This window comes from Telopea speciosissima, chromosome 1 (genome assembly GCF_018873765.1).
Source record: "Telopea speciosissima isolate NSW1024214 ecotype Mountain lineage chromosome 1, Tspe_v1, whole genome shotgun sequence".
In the NCBI taxonomy this organism is placed as follows: domain Eukaryota; kingdom Viridiplantae; phylum Streptophyta; class Magnoliopsida; order Proteales; family Proteaceae; genus Telopea; species Telopea speciosissima.
This window is the reverse complement of record NC_057916.1, coordinates 5,366,900-5,380,219: the sequence shown is the minus strand read 5'-3', so window position 1 is coordinate 5,380,219 and position 13,320 is coordinate 5,366,900. Positions and strand designations below refer to the sequence as shown.

The 13,320-nt window shown below is 39.2% G+C and overlaps 1 protein-coding gene across 1 annotated transcript; it reads left to right on the top strand.

Annotated features, from left to right (window-relative positions):
• The first annotated feature begins 7,869 nt into the window (after positions 1-7,869).
• On the top strand, positions 7,870-10,965 carry LOC122647581. Its single transcript, XM_043840945.1, has 3 exons — positions 7,870-8,677; positions 8,781-8,927; positions 10,520-10,965. Exons 1-3 carry the CDS (start codon positions 7,975-7,977, stop codon positions 10,963-10,965), a joined length of 1,296 nt encoding a protein of 431 aa, XP_043696880.1. The 5' UTR covers positions 7,870-7,974.
• Positions 10,966-13,320: the final 2,355 nt, after the last annotated feature.

The window sequence follows — 13,320 nt, the reverse complement described above, 5'->3', positions numbered from 1 at the left end:
TCCCAACTTGTTTGAACTAGTGAGAGTAAGCCATATTTTCTAAACTTCATGGTAGGACCGAAAAATCTTACCTCACTTTCATATCTAACACAAATATCCCAAAGCTTACCATTGTGCTGTTTTGTGACGCCTATTTTTTGATAGAATAAAAGATAAGCTGAACCGATGACCTTAACTTTTTTTCTAGAATGCATTCTGAACCCAGTTCATCTCTATTTTCTTGCTTCAGAATTCGTTTTAGATCTAAAATCTATTCTACACACAACCTTAATGCCTCAACTGCTTGGTCAAAATTTCGAGGCCGAGAACGTGCAACATCTGAAATGTGGAATCTGATGTCTCAGATGAAAAATGATCCGAGGAGAAATGGCTTCCTGTTGTATTTACCATTAGCATTCTAACAGCAAAGAATTTGCTACTAAAGACTGCTACTACAGAATTTGTTGGTGTTTCCTCGGGGTTGGAAATATTGCATCTTTTAGGTTTTTTTTTACTTTTAAATATTTAATGCAATCGAGTAAGTCATCTCTGTGGAAGCAAGTCAGAGAATCTATTCTCCAGCTGTGAGGCATTCAGAATAATCAATCTAAAATGGTGTTTGTTGGGATTTGATTTTTCTTCTGAAAATTTTAAGGTGGTTGCTTGACATGATTTAAAGATGATATCTAATTATTGAGTTGGTGGTGACCCAGTAAGATATGTATTGATTTGCTTTCTTGCCTAAAACACATGCACATATTGAGCCAAGTTGTCAAGCTTGGTGTGCTACTGTGGCGTCGGGGTCTGCTACTGCTGTGTGCACCCCAGACACAGCAAGGCGGCGACAAGACTGCCCTACCCCTGCCCGAGTGGGGTAAGGCAGTCTTTACCGCCTTGCTGTGTCTGGGGCGCACGGCAGTAGGGACAGCTCGGAAGTAGAGGATCCGGATCCGCTGCTGTGCTGCATGGACATGCAATAAGTATTGTTTTTCAGTAATTTTTTATGGGATAAAGTTCTTTGCATGGAATGCAGGGTACGCTCAGACACATGGGGGTGGGCAAAATGACCAGCCCGCCCTCCCAATGACCCAAACCCCGCCCCATGTGTCTAGGCGTAGGCTGCGCCTAGATGCTCTCCAGGATAGAGAACGTGCATACAAGGATAAGTCTTTCCATTAGTTGTCAAGCTCGGTGTGCTACTGTGATGCATGGACCTGCAATCCTCTTTTTTTTTTTTTGGCATTTTCTATATTGATTCAAAGATAAGGAAAATACTAATAATAATAATAAAATAGTGTTTATTTTAAGGTAAAAAGAGTATTTTAAATTTAATATTATATAGATTTATGACCTATGAAATATTAAAATTTAAGTAATAAAACATGAATTCATCCCATAATTTATGTGTTAGTCTTTTGTTTGGTCTTGTATTTTTCAAATCTAAACCTTTAAAACTTGTATATTCCATTTTCATTTTTCTTTTGTTGTTTTCGAATATTTGACCATATTTTTTTAAGGTCACTTTTAAATTTGGAGCCACTTTTAAACATGCTGTACTGAACAAACTTTTTGATGTTCTCGTTTTAACTATGGCCTGATAGCCATTAAAAAGCCTTTTGGGGTATGGGATGAAACCTGTTTAATCGTGACTCGGTTGGGTTTGGTTTAGGTGAAATCCAGAACTCAGACTTACACCATAGAGTGTGTTGGGTTAACGGATTTGATAGCTCTTGAAATTGAATTTTTTTTTTTTTTGGTAAAGAGAAATTGAATTGAATTGCTGTGAAAAAGAGAGTATCACTTTCAGCAATCGATCAGCTTTTCTGTTTAGGATATTTTTTTTGGGGAATTTTAGATGTGGACCAGCCAGACAAGTTTGTTGCTCTTACAGTTTCAACTTTTTGCTGAAGCCTGCAATTGTTAGTACAAAAAGAAAAACTGAAAAAGTGTCAGAACAGAGCAACTTGAATTGTGCTCAATAACTGCCATTACTTCTATGTGCTTTCTACAAAAGGGGTTCTTTCCTAACCAAGAAAGAATGAACTAATCTTCTTTCAGTCCTCAATTCCTTGATGGATTTCCATCCAAAAGCTTCTAAATCATCCATCCACCGTGAGACCCAAACAAAAGGAGTTTTAGGCAATGCTTTCTATGTGGATGGGCATAACTATCCCTACTGGAAACCACCCAACAAGCCATAGACACAATGCTTCTTTTTCACCTTTTGTTTTGTTTTTGTTTTTAAAAGAAAAAATTGTTAAAAATAGTTAGTTTTTTCGGATGTAACTAAAGCCAGCTTTTGGATTCCCACAAATTCATCCTACTGTGACATGGATGTAGTTCACACTATTAGCACTAGTGTTGGTCGCCGGTGATACCAATATGTACGAAACTTTTTCGCCATTTCTCATTGGTGCACTTCCTATGCCGTTTGCTCTAAGAACACTTTCCCTCTCTTAATATAAATTGTTGTAGAGCATGGGTTTCTCATGCAGCCGGCGTGAAGGGAATCCCCCATACCACACTAATCATGGTGCAGGAAATGGTTTCGAGACCCACATGGTGTCTGAGTAGAGAGAGAATGTCGATTTTATTCTGTAGAAGATCTACATGGTGTCTTAGGAGAGAGAATGTCAGTACAGAACCCATGACTCATTATGTGAGAAGGATTGGGGAAAAAAATCCTCATGTGCCAGCATGAGGATCTTTTTCCCATTGTTGTAACCATCAAAAGTTGGCAGGGCCTTGGTGCTCACCACTCTTTGAACAGATTAGTGAAATTTTAGTGAATCCCACCATTAGAGAAGACAAAAGTCAGGTCATGAATCTTGTACATGCCCGTACATGAAGGGCATTACATCATTCATGTCTTAATTATATTTCAACAAATCTAATCTAATGCAACTTCAAAAGATGCAAATCTTATCTTAAATATATAAATGTCAATGTGACTTATAAAGTCACTGACCTGTACATTTTGTTTATTTATGAGAAAGGCAACATTGCCTACCACTGTAAGTATATCAGTTTAATTACCAATTAGAATTGTCTATCTGTGTTGATTATCAGTATTTTTTGGCAGGAAAAGTAAAATGAAGATTCATGTAGCCTACCTTATTTAACTAAAATGAGGAAACATGGTTGGTGACTTGGGAGATAAGATATGGTTGTTCAAAAGAATCTGAGATTTTGGGACGTTCTCTCTGGTGCTCATCCCACTTTGTATGTGTGTCTGTTGATGTTGTGAACAAGGACACGAGGGAGCTGTTTATTGGCTGTTCACCGAAAAACACGTGTCAGCATGTAGTTGGCTATCAGAAGAAGGATGGTGATGGAGCAGGCAAAATGGGTAAATCAACCCTCATTGTTTTTATTGTAAGGGCTTGGTAGGCTTAAGTTGGCATATGATAGGAATGTGTTGGGTACATGTTTAACCAATAAAAGACTTCTATTACAAGGGCTTACATGTTTAGTCTCATGTTAATTAAAATTCTTTAGTCTAAGGTTGTGTTTCGTATGTATACTTGGAATGGATTCTGGGCCTACAATGTATTCTAAAACTCGATTCTTCTCTATTTTCTCATAACAGCATGTGTTCTAGAGCCAAAATCTATTCTGAGAATGCAATACCAAATAGCCTTAAATCTCTTATATCCTGCTCACTGTGAATTGGGTTGCGTCAAGTTTAGGTTTGCAGAGACTTGCACCAAATCATCCATCCATTGTCATCAAAATATCTTTTGAAGCTAAGGTAGATAAAATCTTATAAACCAAATAAATCCCCAAATAGACTAGAGCATGGATATCAATGATGGTTTATAAAATTCAGTAGGACAACAGTTTCTTTTCCTTTACCTTAAGAAGGTAAGTTAACACTTGAAATAGGATAAAGATCGACAAGTTCTATGGCTATGCATGTTTGAAAATGAAATAACTACAATATAGTAAAATAAGGAGTTGCTTTATTGAATACTACAACAACAAATCATTAGTGTTCAATAAAAAAATAAGAGCAAATTACTCAAACCTCCCCTGACTTTTCTAACAATTTAATGAACCTCCCTGCTCTTCTGACAACTAATCAAACCTCCCCTACTTTTCAAACTAGACTACACTTAGCCTCAGTCCGTTAGTTTTTTAACATTCGCTAACGGATAAATTAGAAAAAACTAAAAAACCTGTAAATTATAACTTTTTTACCTATTGGAAGTTACCCTATTGCCCCTTACACTCTTTCCCTTTTTTCTTCTTCTTCCTCTTCCTCTTGCAAACCGACTTGCTCCCACCCCTCTGCAACCCCATCCACGCAGGTCGCAATCCCCACTCTCCTCCTGCAAACTTATTCTTCTTCTTTACTCCTTCAATTTCAGCTCTTTCATCGCCTTCTCATCCTTCGTCCCCAACCCCAACGAGTTGAAAACGGACCCCTGGGTACGCCGGTTCACCAGACCCGCTTAGATACTTCTCAAACCCAAGGAAGTATTGCTTCCCCATCGACCCTGGCTTCGTCCAATCCTACAATCTCCTGGGCTCTGCGAAACCCATCAGCGCCTTCTCCATCACGAACAACGTGTACGGATCTGCCCAGTAACTGTATGTCCCTGCAGGTGGTATTACCCCTGTCGGGAACCAAGGCAGTGACGTCTCCGCCTGCAAACCCACCTGCTCCCACCCCTCTGCAACCCCGATCGAGTCGCCTTATCGCTGCAAAATTTGCAACAAGACATTCCAGACGGGTCAGGCCCTTGGAGGCCACCAGAGAATGGGAATCGAATTGGATGAATCACCCCATACCGTTCTGAAAGATTTCTGCAACCCTTTTCTGAATCACCATGGTTTAACTTTTCATCTTTATTTTTGACATTGTTTCCTTCTTTGAATCGCTAAAATTGAAGAAAATCAATGAAATTTCTCTCTCTTAACAAAATCCCCAACTTTTTGCTTCTTCCTGATTTGAATTTTTAGGATTTCAACAAATTCCCATTGCAAAGTCCCCAATTTTATTAAATCAAAATTTCCAACTTTTCCTTCTTCCTGATTCGAATTTCTATGATTTCTACAGATTCCCATAGTTGCACGGGTTAGAACTAAGGTCTGAGAATGGAAGATTATAGAACTCCAATACTGAGAACTTGATTACTAGAAAAGAGAAATTGATAATTTGAGAACTTCTGCTGAATCTGGAAGGAGTAACAAATTTAACGGACTAGCAATGCAACTTCTTAGGTTTGGGAATGCAGATTAAGTTTTCAATGGCGAATTAATGAGATAATTTGAGAACCACTTTGCTGAGCCTTGAGGAACTATTTCCAACGCCATTAATTGAAAATATTGAAATCTCACCTGGACGAACATCTGGATCGAATCATAAAGAAACGAAATCGCCTACTCCATCAATGGGGAAGCCAAGGTTAGCGATTGTTGCAGGTGCGAAGGTTTTGATGGCTATGAGGACTGGTTCTGGTTCGGCCACTAGGGTTTTGGAGAGAAGAGTATTGTTGCATCTGAAGCTGTGGAAGCGAAACGATAAGGAAGAGGAGGTGGGTTTTGGAGAGAAGAGTGTTGCCTCTCATCTGGGTTCAAGGTTTGCAGGAGGAAAAAGAAAGAAAGAAGAAGAGGAGGCAGAAGAAGAAAGGGAAAAGGTTCGTTGTGTTGTCCATTTTACGTAAGGGCATTTTGATCACATCAGGTTAATTATTAACACTGTTAACGGACTGGTGCCAAGTGAAGTTCAGTTCGAAAAATAAGAGAGGTCTGAGTAATTGTCAGAAGGACAGAATAGGTTCCCCGAATTGTCAAAAAGGTCAGGGGAGGTTTGAGTAATTTGCTCAAAAAATAAAGATTTTGTAGACTCTCCTCCTGCAAACATTATTGAGGACAAATTGAATAATTTGATACTACATTAAATGATCATCACATAGTACACAACAATTGTGTCTTAAGCAGATTGATGTAAGTAATGGCGTGCACAAGACATTTATTATTTAATGGCATTCCACTAGCTGTTTAGTAGTTACAACAATCAAATGACTTTGTATGTTCTTCACCCTAGCCCCACTACTGCTAAGTGAGACTCTTACCCCCACACGCATCACTACGAGGGAATACAACTCAACTTAATTCAGCCTTAGCCCAATTAAATGGATCCTTTTCGTCCAATCAGTTCTATTTAAAGCCATACTTATTACAAGTCTTAGGTTATGCATGTCTTTCCTTATCACTTTTCCTAGAGTCATTTTAGGCCAACCCTAACTTTTTTAGTTACGTTCATCTGAATCTTATCACCCCTCTTACTAGAACATTCAAAAGCTTCCGTTGCACGTGTCCATGCCATCTCAAACGATTTTAGGCATGCTTGTTACAAGTCTTAAGCTATTCATATCTTTCCTCATGTCTCCTAAAGTCATTTTATGCCAACCGCTAGCTCTTTTAGCTCCTTTAATCTGAATCATATCACCCCTCTTAATAGAACATTCAAAAGGCTTTCATTGCACATGTCCATGCCTCTTCAAACGATTTTCTCACAACTTATCACATATCGAAACTACTCCTAAATTAACTTCATTTTATTCATTCCTAATTTTATCTCTTCTAGTTTCACCACTAGTCCATCTCAACATCCTCGTCTTAACATTACTAATTTTTTTTAATGTTTTTTCTTAATAAACTTAGAAATGAAGGAATACACAAAATAATAAATAATCTTAGATAGGTTAACCCTCAATATACTCTCATTTGGGTTTTAACAAGATAGAAATACATTTAGTGGTTCACTTTTTCTAGTGAGAAAACTTTCTAGTGGTAAGCAAACCTGCAAAGACTACCTACGTTTTAATTTAGATAAAGACGAATGAATATCATTTGTCTGAAACCCTTTTTTGGTTTAATTAACTAACCGAAACTGGAAAGATAGCAACACGGCAAAGCATATCAACAATTGTGAGCTCTATGAGAGCTCAAACAAGATAAATGTGTGTAATCTACGTAATCTGAACCAGCAGACAAGCTCTCGAATCCATTACGCCTAAAACACATCTACTTATTTTAGACCGGAATTGTTCAATTGTGAAAACAAAATTTCAACACAATGCGTCTATGCTATGCCCAAAAAGGCAACAACAATAATGGGGAGAGAAGGGTATTTCAATAAGTGTAACGGGACAAACTGCTTCAAAACAAGCTTATGGCTTCATGGTCTAATGGCTCCATTGTCGATTGTGGTTTGACAAAGAATAACTCTCAGTGCTGTACACGACTCTAAGTGCTCTCACCCCACCATGTAATAGGAAAAGAAAACTTTCCCAGAAAAAAATGATCCTCTTCGAATCAATCAATCTGTGATAATATTGCATTCTTACTCTCAGTAATAACAGAGAAGATTAAAACAAAGTGAAAAGAAAAGCATCCACAAGACCACAAGTACCTTAGTACAGTACCCTTTGTAATGTCAATGTCAGTAACAGCTTTCTGACGTGTGCCATGCTCTGCAATCAAGTATTTTGATTGATACTTGTTCTGATGGGGATACTTTGATGGAGTATAATTTGTCGAGAGAGATTTTTTCTCATTTATATGGTGTTCCCATGCTTCACTTGAGCAGACATGTCCGAGGCTTCTGTAAATAGTTGCTTTCACCCGTACCCTTCTCTCTTTTTCTCACATACAGTTCAAAGCTTTCATCAACCAAACTCACTCCATCCCACAAGATATCAGCAATCTCTCTCTCTCTGCTATGTAGAGCTGACTGGGTGAGTAACAGGCCAGCCACGTTACATAACTTACCTTTGTGAACTGCATCAAGAGTGCTCTATACAGAGCTGAAAACCACATATAAAGTTTGTTTCATTGTACAAAATCTAGCATTTCATCTACACTCTCGTGCACGTTACTGAACTACTTATTTGATTTTTAAAGACAGATCTTGAGAAAAAGGTGTTAAAGGATTCCGCAGTCACCTGCTTTCAGTGAATTACAAATTGCCATCCAGACACTGTGATGTTGAAGCAGCATTCTTCAAGCCAACTTCTCCCTTCTAAGAGTAGACGACTATGGAGGAAGTTATGCCTCTGGAGCCACAGGAACCTGCAGAAATCATGGAGCATAAAAGTAGCACTACTTTGCGTTAACAATTGCTCAAACAAGAAAGATGGATACTCCAACACTCAGGAACCAAAATGGGGTGCAGAGGTGGAAAAGGGTGGAATTCCAAGGTTATATGCCGGAAAATTAAAAAACAAAAGAAACAGTCACCACAGAAACGATGACAACCTCAACCACCACCACAAGAGTAATGTTTGTTATGGTGGGGTTTCTGGTTTAGTTCCCCAGAGCCAGTCGGTTGCTTTCACTAAGAAGTCCTTAACAAGATTACAGTCAATTGATTTTCAAACAAAATCAACAACTTTGACAAGAGCCATGGAGTCGGTGAACATTAAGACTAGAACCCTAGAAGAAACAGGTGATGTAAGTTTCATCCTCCCTTTTCCTGACAATAGCAGACCATCAGCAAGAAGCCCAAGTCAGACAAATCCACACCATGGTCACAATATTTCAGAGGTTTTAGATACCAACAGTGTGACCCAGTATCTGAATTCTTCCTCAACAATAGCTCACATCACTAGTATGGACTTAAGAGTTATTCCCAACTTTTCACAGTTCTCCAATCTTCGAACTCTAAACTTGTCGGGCAACTCCATAGGTAATGCAACGAATCAAAATACTTCAATTGTAGAGGTTAACTTTCTTTATCAACAAACAAGGCAAAAACTCATCTGATTTGCTGTTGTTACTTACAATTGCAGCCCACATTACCCCAGGGCTGCTGCCCAAGAGTCTACATAACCTCGACTTGTCTAGAAACAACATTGCTGCTATCTCAGGCCTTGGAGAGCTGACTCGATTACGAGTCCTCAGTCTTGGGTACAACCGGATCTTCCGAATTGGCAGAGGTAAGCATCAGAAGTAATCCTATTCCATGGCTTTTGCCTTTATATCATTATAAATTCCTGCTCTCCTTCCTGCAAGACACTTTTATTTTTCAGTTGGTAACAAGGTCATTAAAAATCCATAAGCTGGACAATGCTCGACCATATTTAGTCCCAGCATACAGCCCCAAGAAGAGTTGAAGTGCAGCCTAGGAGGAGGCAATCTGCATATCAGTTTAAAAACCAAACTGGGGTTTTAGCTGGAAGACCAGGACTCGGTTCAACACCTTCAAGAAATTCTATTCTTAAGCATCATTAATGAAGGGATTAAATGAAATAAAACTGGCGTACAACCTAGGCAGGTTGCATCAGTCAGAAGAATGGACACTTGGGCTGGTACACCACAAACCCACCAAATCCCAACCCAGCAAAGATTTGGCTTGGCTTTTCAGGCTTCAGGATAGGCTTGGGTTGAAATTCAAAAAAACAAGGTTGAGTTGGATCAGGGTCAGAGGAGGTCTCAGGTGAATCTGATTCAAACTAAAGCCCCAACTCTAAGTACAACAGATCATTGACAGTAAATGACTACTTTTTTAATTATTATTATTATTATTATTACTACTACTACTAATATTAATATTTTCCTTTTTGGTGATCAATGTTCTTCAAGTTACATAAAGTTTGGATGATATAGTAGGCTTTTAAGATTTTAAGTTTTCTACATGTTATAGGTGTTCCATTCAACAATTTCTAGAGGTTAGACTCATTGGCAATGAAAAATAAAGAGCAATCCAGTGCACGAGGCTCCTGCTACTGCAGCATCTGGGAGGGGCAAATGTACGCAGCCTTAACCCCCGCTTCGCGGAGAGGCTGTTTCCATGTTTCGAACCCGCAACCTCATGGTTTTGCGAGAAGGCAATGAATAAATCTATAAATACAAGAAGAAAAATCCACCCTAGGTCTGCCCACAACCAGCACTTGTCTTGAAAGAATTCTGCTTGGCTGGGCAGTCCTTGGGATGGGCTTGGGCCACCAACAAAGCTGGCCTACCTGCCAATGTCCACTCCTAGTTAGGAACTAGAAGTGAATCCCAAGCATAATCTTAGCATAAATCAGGTTGGGTTGTTTAGAGGTACTTCCCCGGACACACTTTGTAAATCAGCAGTTATAGGTCTGCAATTTCTGATAGTTTAAGTTTTCCTGTAAGAATACTCCAAAAAGCAAAAACCAGCTAAAAAACAAGTTATACAAATTGCAACTATAATATTTAGGTAATAGCATCAAACCAAAGTCAAACACAAATCAGGTTCAGGTTTGGTTAGACCAACTTAAGACCTCAACCAAACCCCAACCTGGATTGGGTATCTGCTTTTTCAACCAAAGACACAATAGAAATCTACGTATCACACCAAATCTAAGATAATTTGGGCAAAGCAGGCTGAATTTGGTTCAACTCTGCCCAACATACAGCAGGAGTAAAGCACAACCAACACAAGTGATGTAGTTACCTCTAAAAGTTGGAACACATTCTGATGCTCTTTGGTCACATGTGGAGGTGTCCAAGGTACCATATACGCTGCTATACTAAATGAGGTCTCTGCTTGAGATGTTCCTAGGGTTGTCGAAGTGCATACTCATCAAAGAACTCAATCTGGCTGGAAATAAAATTAGTGATTTAGAGGGGCTACATAGGCTTTCAAAGCTAACAGTTCTTGACCTGAGCTTCAACAAGATAACTACAGCCAAACCACTTGGCCAACTAGTGGCAAACTACGACTCCCTTCGAGCTCTCAATCTTTTGGGAAATCCCATTGAGAGCAACATTCGTGAGAAACAGCTACAGAAGGTGGTTTCTGGACTCCTCCTGCATCTAGCTTACTTCAACAAGCAGCCCATCAAGCCACAGAGAGCACATGAAGTGGTCACCAGTAGTTTCACAAAGTCGCCAGTCAGAAAAAACAAACTGGACTATCGCAGGAGAGCCCTGAAGATGGTGGATCAAGGTGAATCATCTTCAAGTGGTCATCGGAACAGCAGGAAGAGATCAGAAGGCAGAAGTTGATCAAAGCAACATTAAAGAATGGAGGTCATCATCAAATTCTTCTTCTTTCCATTAGAGTCTATTGCAGAATTATGATTTATTTATTAATACAGTTTACATTCTGATGCAAACAGTTTATCTCCAACCTTTGAGAGAGGAGAAGAGGAAAGAAAGAATAAAATCAGCAGAAACCAGAATTTGTTCTTAAAAAAAATGTAAACAGGTGGTCTACTCTTTAACTTATTGATTTGATGAAAGTCAAACTATCAAAATTTAAGGGTCTTTTACCACCATCTAAATAATCCACCCAAATAAGATGGAGGAAGTTGCTGTCAAAGGGTCTGCTTCTGTGCTGCTTTCGAAAACCCAGTGAGATGATCAACTGGAGGTCCACAGACAAAACTAGATAATTTTTCATGACTTAATATATAAATTGTAGCCTGTGCATGGCAAGTTATTTCAAATGTCATGATTTTGATCAAGGTTAAGCTGGGTTTGTAGCTTAGCAAATTTGCTTATCTTGGTATTATACTTTTTATAACGGTATACAGTCAAGTAGAGTTGCTTTTCTAGTGTCATCTCATCATTTTCAGCAGTTCTGAAATCCGCAGTAAATCTGTGTTAGATTCCTTCCCTTGCTGGTTTGTTTACTTTAAGTGGTGTTGGAAGTTGGAAAGCAAAATGCATCCACTATCTTTGTTTACACCCTAGAAGATGTCTGATACAGAGAACTCAATGATGGCCGTGGAGAATTTTTTGGTTGATTGCAACACATCGTTGACAAACTCTGTAACATCAAGCAGAAGTACAGAGTCCTCGGAAACAATGGAGACACTGATCATCTTAGTCTGGGATTTTCAACCCTAGCCTCACCCACAGACTGAAAATCCCAGCCCAGAGCTGGAACAAGTTGGGCAGGCTCCAGTTTTTCAGGACTAAGTTGCACCATCTTACCACCACCAAAATCAAAACAAATACCTCAAGCCAAGGTGGGGCAGGCTTACCATGTATTTCATTCAATGGTTTAGGTGTCATACCTCTTGCCACCAATGATTTGTACAAGGAATTGACTGCAAATTTCACATTGTTAGCGTCCCTCCATCTTCTAAGGCCCTCCCTTTCTCCAATACATTGCTTCCCTCCATGACTTTAAGGCAATTCTTAACACTCTCATTCAGATCCTGATCATTGAGGTCTTTTTTTACTTGAGGGTTCCAAAATGTTCTTCTTCCCCTTCTTAAATACCGAATGATAGGTCTTACTTTCATTGGGGAACTGCTGGTATACATTTGGCCAAGCACATAACAAAACCACTTCAACGCCTACCATCTCCCACATTCTAACCGCATTTGCTGCAATTGACTTTGCTCTTTCCAATTACTCATCACAACTCCTTTCAATACAAATGTGTAATATGACTATATAATGTAGAGTTTTATTGGATCCCAATTACAATTCCCTGTAGCATACTTCTCACCAACAATTCAGTGCCAATGAGGCTTCTTGTTCATGTAAAACCTCCACTATCATTTCCCTAGCAATGAATCGTTCAAACACTACAAAGTACAAATTTCATAAGCCTAGACCTCTGAACTCCTTAGGTTTGCAAACCAAATCCCAGTCTATAAGATGGATTTTATTATTGTTCCCTTTTCTTTCCTCTCAAAATCGAAGCTTATTGCTTTCTTTCTAACCACACCCAGCATCTTTTATAATGACATGCTGCACAAAGGAAGTCAGCAAAAGGTGCTTACTTTCTGATTGATTGACGGAGCCAGGATAAGATCGTTTTACCGGAGGCATGCAGCAGTTGTCTTACATTCGAAGTTCATCTCTCACCATGAAACCTTGTATTATTGGAGCAAAAACTAATGCCAAGCAAAGAACTTCTCCCAAACACCCTTCAAACTCCAAGCATCAATACTTGATAGCCTAGCATGCCTTCATCCTGATAACCCCTTCTAAACCAACCACACAGAACTACATTCCACCATCCTCGAATCAGTTCATAGTTCCTCTCCTTCCTATGGTTCCATGCAAGGCAAATAGTAGTAGCCTAAGCTACCTCAGTAAGCTGTTTCTAGACCTGTAACAATCCAGATCTCGGGAGAAGTCCAATCTTAATAAGAACAGCCTCAGCATGCTCTTCACCCACGAGGCAGGTTCCTAATTAGGATTAGGCACTCTCACCACATTGGCAAGGAACTCTATGAGTCCACCTGTTCTTAATGACTATATAATCAACTTTGACAGCAGAGTTCTTTTGTCTATCCAGGTCCACGCCCATCTAGTGTTGCAGAGGCCTATAGATATCAGTAGGGGAAAATCATAAAAATCCATTTGTCCAACCATAGAAGCAGCCAGTTCCTACATTTG